General features: G+C 30.9%; 1 protein-coding gene across 1 annotated transcript; it reads left to right on the top strand.

Moving 5' to 3' along the window:
- Positions 1-536: 536 nt before the first annotated feature.
- LOC132746276 (uncharacterized) lies at positions 537-12,805 on the top strand. Its single transcript, XM_060735381.1, has 3 exons — positions 537-601; positions 11,204-11,292; positions 12,383-12,805. The coding sequence occupies exons 1-3, from the start codon at positions 537-539 to the stop codon at positions 12,619-12,621; spliced, it is 393 nt and encodes a 130-aa protein (XP_060591364.1). The 3' UTR covers positions 12,622-12,805.
- Positions 12,806-13,493: the final 688 nt, after the last annotated feature.

The following is a 13,493-nucleotide window of genomic DNA, read 5'->3' as shown; positions in this document are numbered from 1 at the left end:
ACCAATAACTTTTTGTCAAGTTTCAGATCATTCGCTCTTCATTTTACCAGGTTAATCATTTTAGTCATACAAAATGAGACAAAAATGAAAAGCATTTAAATGCATTTAACTCAAAACGGGCTGATGATTTTCTAAAAACAAAAAATTGATTTTCAGTTTGTTTTTATGTACGTAATATTTTGCATATTATTTCGTTTTATGTGTTGCAGTTGATCTATGTAAAAAGCTTAAGTTTTACGTGTTGAGGCTTTTGAGCCTCGCTTTTGAGCTCATTTTATATGAAATGTCTTTAAACGGTGATAAGAAAGTGAAGGTGTTTTTTTTTATTCCTACGTTTAAAAAGAATTGTATATTCAATACACTTGAAGTTACAAGACAGAAACTATGAACAATTGATTTCTTTTACTTAAGTAAGCATTCACTTAATATTCACGAAGCAAATCATTGACCGGAAATTGTTCTTTTGTCCTTACCATTATCTTCTAAACAGATCAGATAAATTTATTTTTCTTTGTTCCATAAGGTAATATAGAAATATGGAAATGGTTAAAACTACTACAGGCATCTGTTGTCTTATGATATATAAGTCTATTTCACACAGGTATATAATGTTTTAAGTTCACTGACAAAATAATTTACAATGCGTCTGTTAAAATTACGTAAAAATAGTAATAGCATTGACATCAACTTAATAACAGACTATTGTGTTTGTTAAAAGGTATAAAAGAGTATTAATAATGCGTGACTGAATGTACCCGCGTTCAATATCGTAATACAATGTACACTTATTTCTATTGAAAACATAGTAAAAAGATGATTAAATACAACTCCAAGTTTGGCCTGATTAATAAACAGATTTCCACTTCTTAGTTCTAGTATTCTAAGATCGAGTCTTGTTTCAGAAGTTTTAACTGCATATATCTGTATAATTGTTATAAATTATAAGTTTTTCTGCGTTCTCAGTGTTTGATGAGCTAGATAGAATTTCCTTATTGAATTATATTCTTACATGTTAAACAAAAATAAGCTACAAAATGGTTTGTAATACACATTAAAATGTTTGCAATTAAAGTTAACGCTAAATCATAGATATAGAGAAAATTATACAGATATAGCTGTTATATGGTGAAACCGCATCTGAAATGAAGAAGAAAAAAACAACTGTTATTTATCATCCCAGAATTAATTCATTTTCCTTATGTAGTGTTATGTATGTATAGTATACTTACTTTTTAGAAAAAATGCTTTTTTAATTATTGACTGTGTTGTTGCTTCTCATTTCTACAATTAGCGTGGACGTCTTTTGTGTTCCCTTTTTCTTATTCTCAAATTTAACATTCATATATAGCAGAGTGGTAAACGACAACCTCTAAATCAATTTTAGCTGTAAACTTAAAGAAAAACAGTCTTATAATAACAAAACAAATGCATGCGATCAGTAATTGAATATCTTTAATAAGTATTCAGTTTCTTTTATAAATTGTTAAAAACATAGATCAATGATAAGCCTATTAGGATATAATGTAGCATATTAAATAAATATAGCGATAAAGCAGTACCTGTTGCAAGTAATGTTCTCAAAAATACCAGTATATAAAATACATGTATATGTATACAATGTCATATGATAGCTACTTCCCCGTCTTGTTAGCTGTTATATTCGTATCTTATCAAGAAAGCCGCATTATAATCAGGTTGAAGGACGTCTTAAGATGTATTCCAATTAATGACCGACAAGATGATTGAATGTCAATACGATATTGTCTTCTTACACTTTTATATCTTTTAACTTCAATTAATTGCAGTCCATGTTATAGAAGTATAAAGGCAGACAAAATAGTAGTTCGATATAATACATTATACATTTTTAAGATATTACAAAGCTAAGTTTTAAAAGATGTTTTTCTTCATTTTCCTTCTTAAAAAAATTATTCTGAATGTACGATAAAATACTTCAAAGTATAAATTGATATCTGAAAAATGGAATACTTCTAAAACATTGCATTTCCAAAGTTAGACAAATATATTTCCTTATCAGTAATCAGATTATTAGCTTTTCTGTTTGTATTACAACATATATGTGATCAATAATGTTCAGTGATATACTTCAGTGATATACTGTGACGTCGTGTATTTTCATAGTTAAAGGTTACATGTCTTACTTACATATTTGGTAATTATTACTTGGATTTGTTTGATAGTTGACATGACCACCATGTTTACAGGCTGTAACGGCATGTTGTACATTTTAAAAACGAGTTGATACACAATGTTGAGTGATGTATATGAGGTACTAAATGGACTATATGATTTTTGTAAGTTATGGCTTTTAAAATAATGTAATACCCGTGTGGAATAATAATGACTAAATGTATTTTTAGCTTCATTTATTAACACAATGTTATATGTTATTTTTCAAGATTTGCATATGGATATCATATTACGAAAATATATAAAACAACCGGTATGTCAAACGATTCAGGGAAGAATTTTAATCAGGTACATAATGCCGCGTGTATAGCATTTGAAGAAATCATTCAATTTTTCCTAGAATGCCATCAATTCGTCTATTTATCTTCTTGTAAATTATACGGAAACGGAGGGAGTATCTATTTGATTTCTATAGACTTATCTTATTATTTCGACAATGGGACATTATCCGGGACACTTTCCTAGTTGAGTTTTATCAAAAGAATGCCCAATCAAGCATAATGACCATCTGACGCTTAGTGATTCGAGACAAATCCTTTTGAATCACGACTGGATCTTACATTTGTATTAAGAAAAGACAAAACATATAAAGAGCCCTTTCTTTGTTTACAATATATTCATGAAAATATTATGATAATTTTAATTGATTGGATTATATTGTATCATCATAGTCGTTAAAGTATCCATAATATCATGAAATTGTATAAATGATACGAATATCATTTAAGCGAAAAAGACTTCCTTCATGGATACTCTTCAGGGATTCCTTTTATATTTGTTTTCTATGTTTTGTGTCCTGAATTCCACACTGGTTTCTACGTTTTGTTACGCCATTCTTGGTTTGTTTTAATGGAAATCAGTAGAAGCGGGGTTAGGATATAGTATCAATATTTTCATGAAAGATGCTTTTGAGTATCCATAATATGAGTAAAATTTGGCAAATGTACAGATGCGATGTAAATAAGAATATCATTAACAACAAGTATCAATTAGATTGAGAAATTGAGTTAAATAAGTGATGCTATACATCATAACCCTGTTAAATATGCAGGTCTGTAGTTGTACTTTTAAATTAATTCTACCATGGTATGTTATAATTCGCTTGCCGTTAATACAATTTAAATAAACAATGCTGAATAGATGTCGTATACCACAAGGTTACACATCTATGAAAGATTTTCTTATTAGATAAAGAGTTCCACTGAGTGATTTAATTTTGTTTTGAGGCAGTTTAATTTTCATGAACACACACAAACTGCAGCAGAATCACAACATCACTCAAAGGAGTTGGATAAAATCTATTAATTTAAACCAACTTGATTTGAAGTGACATACGTTGCGTCTAAATCTAATGACATATAATCAAATAAATCTCTGTTGCATAAAGTAATGAATTACGGTGGATTTCTGTTATCTGATGATTTCATTTGATGAAACATGTCAAAGTTGCCTTAATAGATGACAAGTTTGCTTCTTTAAAAAGAAGCATGCGAGAGGTCTGCAGCTGTTGAAGATTTGTTTAATTGTTCAAATGACAGGGAGTAAAGAACTTCTGATTGATCAATTGAAATAAACTTATGCATCATAATTATATTCAGTCAACAGCCTTAAAGAAAGCAAATTAAAAGTTTAACGCAACAACAACATCTCTTCAACTTCAATTAACTCAGAGAACCCAAACAATTAGAAAATTTGGAGATTATATACCCTTTTGTTTGCGCATGTAGCTAGCGTGGTGTGCAAAAGTAGAATGGCGCGCGACCAAGTAGCGCGACTACTTGCGCGACCTGAGTGGATGTCGTGCGCTGACATGCCCTAATAATGTTCAAATTGGCACACAAGTGGTAAAGGTATACATCATTACTCAATAGCATAATTATTTGTTCAACCATGCAACTTAGTGCAACACTTGCAAAATGTAAATATATTTGTACTATTTATGGTATACAATATTGATTTACTTAATTGATTGACAATTTTTTAAAAATATAAACAGCAGAAAAAAAATGAGAACATCCCTTTTCTAGCTGTATAAAATATAGCTCAACATTTGAACCAAGTAATCTGTGTATAGATAAAGCTGTACGCAATATCATTCATAAAATCTAATATTAAGTCAACAACATTGGTGTTGCTGAAGGACTGAAATATGTATTTTGTTTGCGCGACGTCTTGTTGCGCGACTGGTTGTGCCCACTCTCGGTTTTGATTTGGTGCCTTGTGGGTGCCCTGCTTGGGTGTGTAAGGGGGCTGCATCCTGTGAACGTTGCTTTTGCCTTGTTGATCTTTATTCTTGTTTTTTGCCATATTTAAAACAATCATGCATGGAAAAGCTGATTCTGCGCGACCTTTACTAATTTGGATTAAGGAATGATCATATCTAAAAAATAACTGAGCTGTGCAAATGACATACACTGTTAATGTCCAATTATTTTGTAATACAAAGTAAAAGATAACCAGATTACAAATGTTGGCCAGATACACCATCCTCAAAACAAAACTCCTTGTAAAGGACTAGTTTCAAATTTCACAAAAGTGTTGGATCTCGCCAGCAATCATGCTCAACACTGTGGAAAGGACTGAAGACGTCTCCAGTAAAATTGAAGAGGTAAGCATTGCAGTATGAGAGTAAATATGTCTTAAATAACAATATATAACTATTTGCTTCTGACCATATACGAAAGTCAATGCTGGTGACCTTTCACACAGCAAATCATCGGCGAGCTTACATAAATTTGAAAGCGATGCGGTTTCTAATTTTAACCCTGTGAAAACCAATACTGAGTAGGTAATTTTCACGATTTCGAGAACAAACATAGCGTTGTTGTCCACAAAGCCGACAGGTAAACTGGCCAAACAATCTTGCCCATTAAAACTTAACTCTACCATTTCAAGTTTATTTATTAAAGATTTCTTCAAACATTTTGTGTTCTAACAAAAATCAAAAATGTGTTTAACTTCCACGGATTACAATATTTTGATACTTCTTCTAATGCCTATCTGTAAAAAAATGGTTTGATTAAATATCTAAAATAGCTCCTCATTATAAAGAAAGGCGAAACATATACGGTCGTCATCAGATCTACATAAAAGAAATAAGTAGATCTGAACTTTAGTCAGATTGGACATTTCATGTCACTGAAATTTAGGTACAAACCGTTTTTTATATGATTGATTAACATGCCAATTACAAATACAAAACAAACTCGAAAAATTCCGGTCCTAGATTCGCCTTGCGAATACAAAAGAATGTCTTAAGTGGTTCTATTAATTCAATATGCCAAATTAATAACAAAAGCCCGAATAAACGATTTGCTCAGGGCAAGTGATAAAAGATTGAATTAACCTAATAACAAAACGGTTAATGTTTAGAACGGTCTCCACTTGACGATTCATGCGGTATCTAAACACTATTTACAGCTCAAAAATTCTTAAATGGTCTACTTGTTTAACAATAGAAGAAAAAAACTGCTCTTTTTATAATTGACCTAGTACTGACAGATCCCTACTCTGACATTTTGTTTGAATAACAATAAATTTAACCACAAACATTGACATGTGATCTTTTTTTACAAATATGTTATATTATAATTCGTATTTTATCTAATAAGAATTGGACAGGTCAGGGATCTATGCATTGTTTGGCCATATTGACTTGATACTCATTAATTGTCGGAAGCCTTTTCGTTAGTTTCCGTAATTTATTACGATTTACTAAGTCTCAACTCCTTATCACCGAGGCTAGTTAGACAATTGCCAGTAACTTCAAGTTATACATAAACCATGTATACCGTTATTCCTGTATGATTTACTTCAAAACTCCAATAATTACCGACAAAATGTCATTCAAATTTCAATTTGGGTCAGGTGAATATTGCCAAACAAAAGCATTAAAACGAAATCAATTGTGTGTTTTTCTTCTTTTTTCATTTAGTTAATTTGTTTACATATAAATAAACATTAAGCGACCTTTGTTGTTATCATTTCCAATTAGAAAAGAATGTGTTGTAATACCACAGTTAATATTCTAATAGGCACTATTATGATATTCCTTTGAGTTACCTAGGTTATGAAGGTTACTAAAACCATTAATTTCCATTAAAATTAATATAATAAAGGTTATTCATTTTATTTGACAATAAAACAATTGAACAAACAGTTTCTATAAACCGAACAGCACACGCCAGGAGAATATCGCTTAATAATTGATTGGAAATGCTTTCTGGATCTTTCTGGTTCACCTGACTGTAATTCTAAGTTTAAGTGATTAAAAGTTTCCAACTGTCATAGGCATACTTTTACTTTGATATGAGATTTAAAACGTGATATAAAGATAATTGGCACTGTAAGAGGTTAATGACTTTTTATGTTTCCTTCGTTTGTTTTACAGTTTTCATCGTTAATTGCCATGAGAACCATAAAACCATACTGTTAAGCTGAATAACGTTAATAGTGTCTAACATAAAGTTAAATAGAATGCATACATGAATACAGAATGAAATGTTAAAAATGCGTGTTTAGATTTTTGTACAGCATTTGGCAATGTATCATAAAAGAAGAAGAAACCAAAAATCAACACAGCAAACATAGAAACTGTTTTGAGTTTTGAGTAAAGGATCAACACAAGTCTTTATTTTGCACTTGTATTTCAAATTAGAATTTCTGTTCAGTAGAATATGGGTTGCGTATTAATAAAATGCAGCGGAATAGAAAATTCCAGGAAATATATTTGTTATTGAATTACAATTGACGATGTCATATATCTCTTTTATAAAATAAAATTGGACATATGCATTGCTTCCTTTTGACAGACATAGATATTAAATCAGATATTTTATCACATTATGCATAACAATCTGGATAATGTTTTAAATGTTCAACTGATATTTTACTCGTTTTATAAGGATAGATAATTAAACGATATATCTAAAAAAATCGCTTCTTGTCCAGCATGTTGGATTGAAGTAATAGCAATTTTAAATTTTTAGAATATTTCACCCAACAAAGTATCCTTTTACATCACTTCTCATAATTGTGATATACCATAAACATAGTTTGAAATCTACTTACGAACTCTGTATATATGTACAAAAGATTTTACAATCTGATGTCAGTTGTGACGAAAGAGGTTATGATCAAACAGTTCACTATCAATAAACTTAAAATAATCATGACGCATATCATTATTTTAAAGAAGCAATTAGTGTTCCCGAAATATACTGACAACACATGGCATATTTTCCAAACATAAGTCACGTTTTAATTCACAACTGAACATTTTCTAAACGCATAACATATATTTTGCGCTTTCATTTTTTCTTCAGTTTAGAAGATATTTATTTCAACTTTAAGGCAAATTTCTAGATAAGAAGACGGGATTAGATTATAAGTTAATGAGTGTTTACTACCCTAAATTCTTCCATATCAAAGGCAGTTATTATTCTATCATACTTATTTTTAAGACAAGAATCTATTCATGTATACTTTAATTTTTACTTTTTCACACAAAAACAGCTTTAAAGAAATTGCTGCCCAAAAGCATGTTTAGAAGTACGTTTTGGATCAGTTCTTAAATATGCATTTATACATACGTATAAACGTAGTCAATAAATACACAAATATAAAAATATATACAAAGAAAAGGATTAAGCAGGAAAACAATATAGAAACGAACGTTATCCCTCAAGAACGCTCAAAACGGCAAAATACTCGGTCTCATAAAAGATTTCTCTAATAACTAATATTGTACATTAATTATTTCTGATAGGTAGGTGTTTCTTTGCTTGACTAAATAATCATTCAAATATAACTATTCCGATAATTTATAAATTTGTGATGTACATGTGTATTGCAACTATCTCATTTGTCAACTTTTTTCCAATAAAATGGGCACCACCAATTTTTGTAAAATTAATAGTCATTATATAATTTTAATTTATACATCCTTTTAAGTAATATGCAAAGTGGTTTTGCAAGTTCAGTGTGAGATTGTCCCAAAACCACTTCTTATCATTTCAGTGGAAGAATAAATCGGGTCACCCTTATTTTTAGGGGAATTTGTTTGAAGGAAATTGCACACATTAATCAAGAGTTATCACGTTTACAATATTGAAACAACAGGAAAATCAAAGTCTGGCTTTATTCAAATCTGTCTTGTAATTATGAAATATGAATATAATTCATGAATAATGACAAAATCCACTTTAGTTTTGACATTCATTTCCCAAACTTTGATACAATTGAGTCAATACTCTATTTTCTTATTTCCGATTTCTTAAATTGAACAGAATATTTAATGGTATTATATTTGAAGTTGCGACTCATGTTCTGAAAAAAACAACACAATATTAAAAAATAAATCAAAATATTTTCTTTGCAAAAGATATGTCGATTCAATACATGAACAAAATAAATAAACTGTCACATACTTAAACTATTATTGGCGTCCGTGCCGAAGCGCGGCGCCTTTTATGGAATAAAATCAGATTTTGTAAAAGGGCGACAGCAACTTCTCGAGCCTTTTATAGTTGTTCATAATAAAAGCCGATCATTCCGATCGGTATGAGGGTGCTTGATTATTAATTAGTCGCGATATGTACAATGAATAGCGAACTGGAGATTTCGCAATGCAAACATTTTCAAATTAAATAACCTTTTCCGTCAATAAATCGCGCTCTTCAAGGTATCTTTATTTATCATTTTGTAGTACACAGTGGATTATTATGGTATGTTATTCCGAAAGCTGTAAATAGAATGATGAGTTGATGACCTAAATATTCCGAAAATCTATTTATAGAGGGATGTACTCCTGTCGGTAATTCCCGGTCTCTCCTGGTCTATTTTGACGACCGGCGAATAGTACCACACGTTTATTGTCCGGTCTATCCCGGTTTTGGAGTAGATGTTTGATATCGTTACAGAACAGAACAAATATTTTACATTTTTCAAAATGAATGTTTGTCACTTAGTTTGGTTACAATAATTAATAAACACAGATCAACTCCCAAAATTATTGCTTATTATTATACATAAACATACAATTCGAAAAAAAAAAACACTAATCGCATGTTTTATTTTATCTATATGAGATAAAAACAATAAATATGTACAATTATTGAGAAAAAATGTACATTTTTATGGCATTAATACGACACTATCAACTTTGAAACATTTTATTTAATTTGTTATTCGTGTTTAGTAAAGATGCCGAGGAATTGTTCAAAGTTACAAATCAGATTTTATGAATTACTCAATTGATTGATAATTTAAGAAATCATAAAGAAAAATACAAGTGTACATGTATATGGTTTAAGAATAAACAATATTATATATTGAAAGATTAACCATAATTTACTGACTTTTTCCAGTTAAGTTTTGACTTATAATCGTCGGTCATTATGACAATTGAATTCTTAAAATAGTAGTAAACGTAAAAACTAAGACTTAAAATAGTGCATAAAACACAAAAAAGAAAAGAAAACAATATTCATAAAATCTGTATTTTTTTTATTAAAAAAGATATTACAATTAGTGTGTAATAAACATTTATGCTCAACATGATCAACATGGTAATATAACAAGTGTCATATTGTTACTAAGTGTGAACAGATACCTTAAGAGGGGGTCTTCGCTAATAGCGATAAGATAATAAGGGACAATTACACAAGTGTGGTGTTGATCATGCGTTACTCATATGGATTATAAATGATTGTATACATGTATATCCGTTGCTATTAATAATCACGATCATAAAGAAATAACAAGTAATATTCTAATTTCTAGCATGCCAATCAAATTTATAAATAATGAACAATGTCTTTCGTTCGTTCATTTATAAGTGATATACAATTCTGGTAAAAACCAATGAACCATTGAACAGTTTATCATCATATATCTACTAGTTCATCTGCACCTGCTGCATTTCTTGCTTGGACGCCCTTTGATGCTTTGCATCAATGCTTTTCTTGTTATTATTAACTTTAGGAGTCATTTTGTTGACTATAAGCGTAAAATTACATGTTATAAAAAAAGCTATATTACTTTTTACTAAAACGAAAAGAAGTGACCAACAATATTACTCCTATGAAAAGTATCGCCAAGTTCCAAAACTCTCACAATTTGTATTGATTTAAATTACTTATTTTTAATTAGTTCGTCAATTTTCTTTTACCGTATACATATATACAAACATATATTTATTTATAAGATTATATAAATTTTGTTCTATCCCGAATAATCAGTATACAACAAAAGTAGTATCGAGGTATATATTTCCTTACAACATGATACTACCAACATGATGGAATAATAAAATAATCAAAGCACAGAAGGCGCTGAATTTGTTTGGGTCTCAGAATGTCAGAAAGGTGAAGGTTGTGAGATTATAAACCAATTTGATTTTGTATAGTGCCACCAATGCTTTCCAGTGTTTTAACTGTAGTTATTTGGCTATAAGACTAATTGCAACACTGATAGTCAATTCAATGTTTATTTGACTTAAAAAAAAAAATTAGTTGCCTCATATGGGATTTGAACTCCAGACTTCTCGATTCATACGCGAGCGTGCAAACCCATCGGCCACGGTGAAGTTATATGATAACGGCCTGAAGAAAACCATATGATTCTAAATTAGGGTTTGTAACCCTTATTTCGAAGCTTAACCTGTTGTTAAACACAGATGTAAATAATCATGGAGCTTACTGTAAGCATGTATATCTATAAAGAATGAAACAATATTAGATATCTTCGACCATTCGGGAATTACTTTGCTTGAAAATTAATGCGCCTGTCAAATGACAATCTTTACGCATTGATTTCCCCTGAATTTTTCGGCGTTAGTGTACATATAAAGGGAAGTAACCGCTTCAAAAAAGTGGAATACTTTAGGCATTTGCAATTAACAGCAATAGGCTCTGAAACTTCGCTACCATTATTTGTTTGGTCTGACGACCCAAACAAATAAAAATTGATATTGTTCAAATTCTGGCAAAAGCGGTTTCACCCTGGATGAACAAGTTTTGTCACGTGACCACAAATGCAAACGCCGATTTAACATTTCAGCAATTACGGACCCGATTTCAGGTAATTATTTGAAGATATCTTTTTTTCTACTGCATCCACAAAATTAAGACCTAGACCGTAGGACCCGGCGTTAATTGAACTTTCATTTTATGTATGTAGTAGTTGTGAGAATTAGGTGTTCTTTTAGAACACTTCGACACAAATTTTCTTTTTGCAAAGCAAACGCCGGTAGGTTTTACCTTTTCTTATCTTTTTTGTTCACTGGAAACCCATGTAGAAGGAAAATAATAGAAGAGATATGTCTTTTTACAAGTAATTTTTACGTACCTAACTAATTTATAATTTCATTGGCAATGTTATATTCGATATAAATCCATGTTTTCCACTTATTGTCGATTTTGCAAACGTCGTTTGATCACGTAAAATGTGCAAACGTCGGTTGGTCATTTGAAATATATGCAAGCGCCCGTTGATGTCTTTTTGAACGCTGAACTATATATATCTCATTTCCAGAGTTCTTCATCATATGAAACAATTTCATTGCAAACTGATTCTAATAACTCCATTCTGGCCACGACGCCCATGGTTTCCAGATTTATTGAATCTATCGGTAGCTCAACCGTTAAGTCTTCTATTGGTTACAAATATGTTACAACAACCAAATCTCAGATATGTCATCCAAATCCAGGTGTTCTGAAACTGACTGCATGGTGCTATCGACAGACAGTTTAGAGAAAAAGGCTTTTTTTCAAAACTTCTTACAGCCAGCTGGAGAACTGGTACTTAGAAAGCTTAATCCAGTAAATTAAGACAATTTATGATATGGTGTCGTCAAAAGAATATTGATTCCTTCACAGCATCCTTAAATACTTGTGCTGAGTTTTTATCAGATTTGTACAAAAAAGGTTTACAGTAGGTTACCGCCCTATTTTATCTGCAGTTTTACCTCCAGTAGATAACACTCCTATTGGTCAACAGCTGTATTATATCAGATTATTAAAAGGAGTATTCAATTTAAGAACTCCTGTAACAAAGTTGTTGCCTGAATGGGATTTGCCTAAAGTTCTTAGTGCGCTACAAACATTTCATTTTGAACCTTTGAGAAAAACATCAATTTAATTTTTAACATATAAAGTTGTTTTTCTTACAGCTATCACGGCATTCAGGAGAGCCAGCTACCTTCAAGCGTTAACATTAGGAGGAGCTATTTCTGTGAAGACAGATGGGGAAACTTTTATCAGACAAGGTTTGGCTAAACAGGATAGACCTGGTCATTCATCAGCAAAAATGTGTGTACCAGCTTTTAAGACCATCCAAGAAGAGCACTTGCTATCTATCTTAAAAGAACTAAATCCTTCAGACGTAAAGATGAAACAAGTTTATTTCTGACAATAAATGTACCTCATTCTAAAGCTTCTTCACAAACTTTGGCTTCATATATTCTTAAAACTATTCAAGAGGCTTATGCAGATAAACATAAAAGTGAAACAGCACATTCTACAAGAGCTTTAGGTCCCAATTCTCAACGCTGCAGATTGGTCAAAAGAAAACACCTTCGTTAAATTTTATTTGAAACAAATATGTAACTCCAAGTGATCTCACTTTGTAGTTCAACGTCGCTGTATAGTGCAAACTAAGAAGATTGACTTTTATTTCTAAATTTTTAAATCAAAGTTTATTCCCGACGGATTTTGTTTGGAATTGATTTTTTGAGAAGATTATACGGTTTTATGTAAACATGTATATATGGGATATACAGAAGTTTTATAAAAGTTTGTTATTTAAGAAGAAGAATGTTTTAAAATAAAAAAGAAAGAGAAAAGAGAGAAGTCTTTTGTTCAGAGAACTGTAATATTTGCAACTTGACTTAAAATAACCACCGGTTTATAAGAATCTTACACCGGCTGTCGGTACAGACTATCTGTCGAGTTTCCGCTAAACAGTTACCCGAGAGCTGGATATTCCCGTCTGTACCAACAGCCGGTGTTTGATTCTTTTTCTTGCTATTACATGTCAAATATTTTCGGAACAGAAATTATGAAAACTGATATATATATATTACGCACTTCTTTCTTATAGTAGCGTATGATTCATAAAGGAAAATGACGTCATCCTAAGAACGCGATTCATTCATAAAAGGCGCGCGTCAATGACGTCATTTAAAGCACGCGACTTGTCTTACATGGGGGTGTAAGACAGAGTTTTCCAGCACCGGTGTAAACAGTAGATAATCCTGTCTGAGATGCAAGAAATATATATAT

The sequence above is a fragment of the Ruditapes philippinarum genome, unplaced genomic scaffold (genome assembly GCF_026571515.1).
Source record: "Ruditapes philippinarum isolate M1 unplaced genomic scaffold, ASM2657151v2 ctg3158_1_1_1_1, whole genome shotgun sequence".
Classification (NCBI taxonomy): domain Eukaryota; kingdom Metazoa; phylum Mollusca; class Bivalvia; order Venerida; family Veneridae; genus Ruditapes; species Ruditapes philippinarum.
The sequence above is the reverse complement of the archived record's forward strand: the minus strand, read 5'-3'. Positions and strand labels throughout refer to the sequence as shown.

Bases quoted from the DNA above. Each gene is read 5' to 3' on its own strand.
- LOC132746276 (XM_060735381.1), top strand. From the start codon at position 537: ATGGAAATGGTTAAAACTACTACAGGCATCTGTTGTCTTATGATATAT. The intron at 602-11,203 runs GTATATAATGTT...TTCTGGCAAAAG, and splicing joins TATAAGTCTATTTCACACAG to CGGTTTCACCCTGGATGAAC. The intron at 11,293-12,382 runs GTAATTATTTGA...TTTTTCTTACAG, and splicing joins AATTACGGACCCGATTTCAG to CTATCACGGCATTCAGGAGA.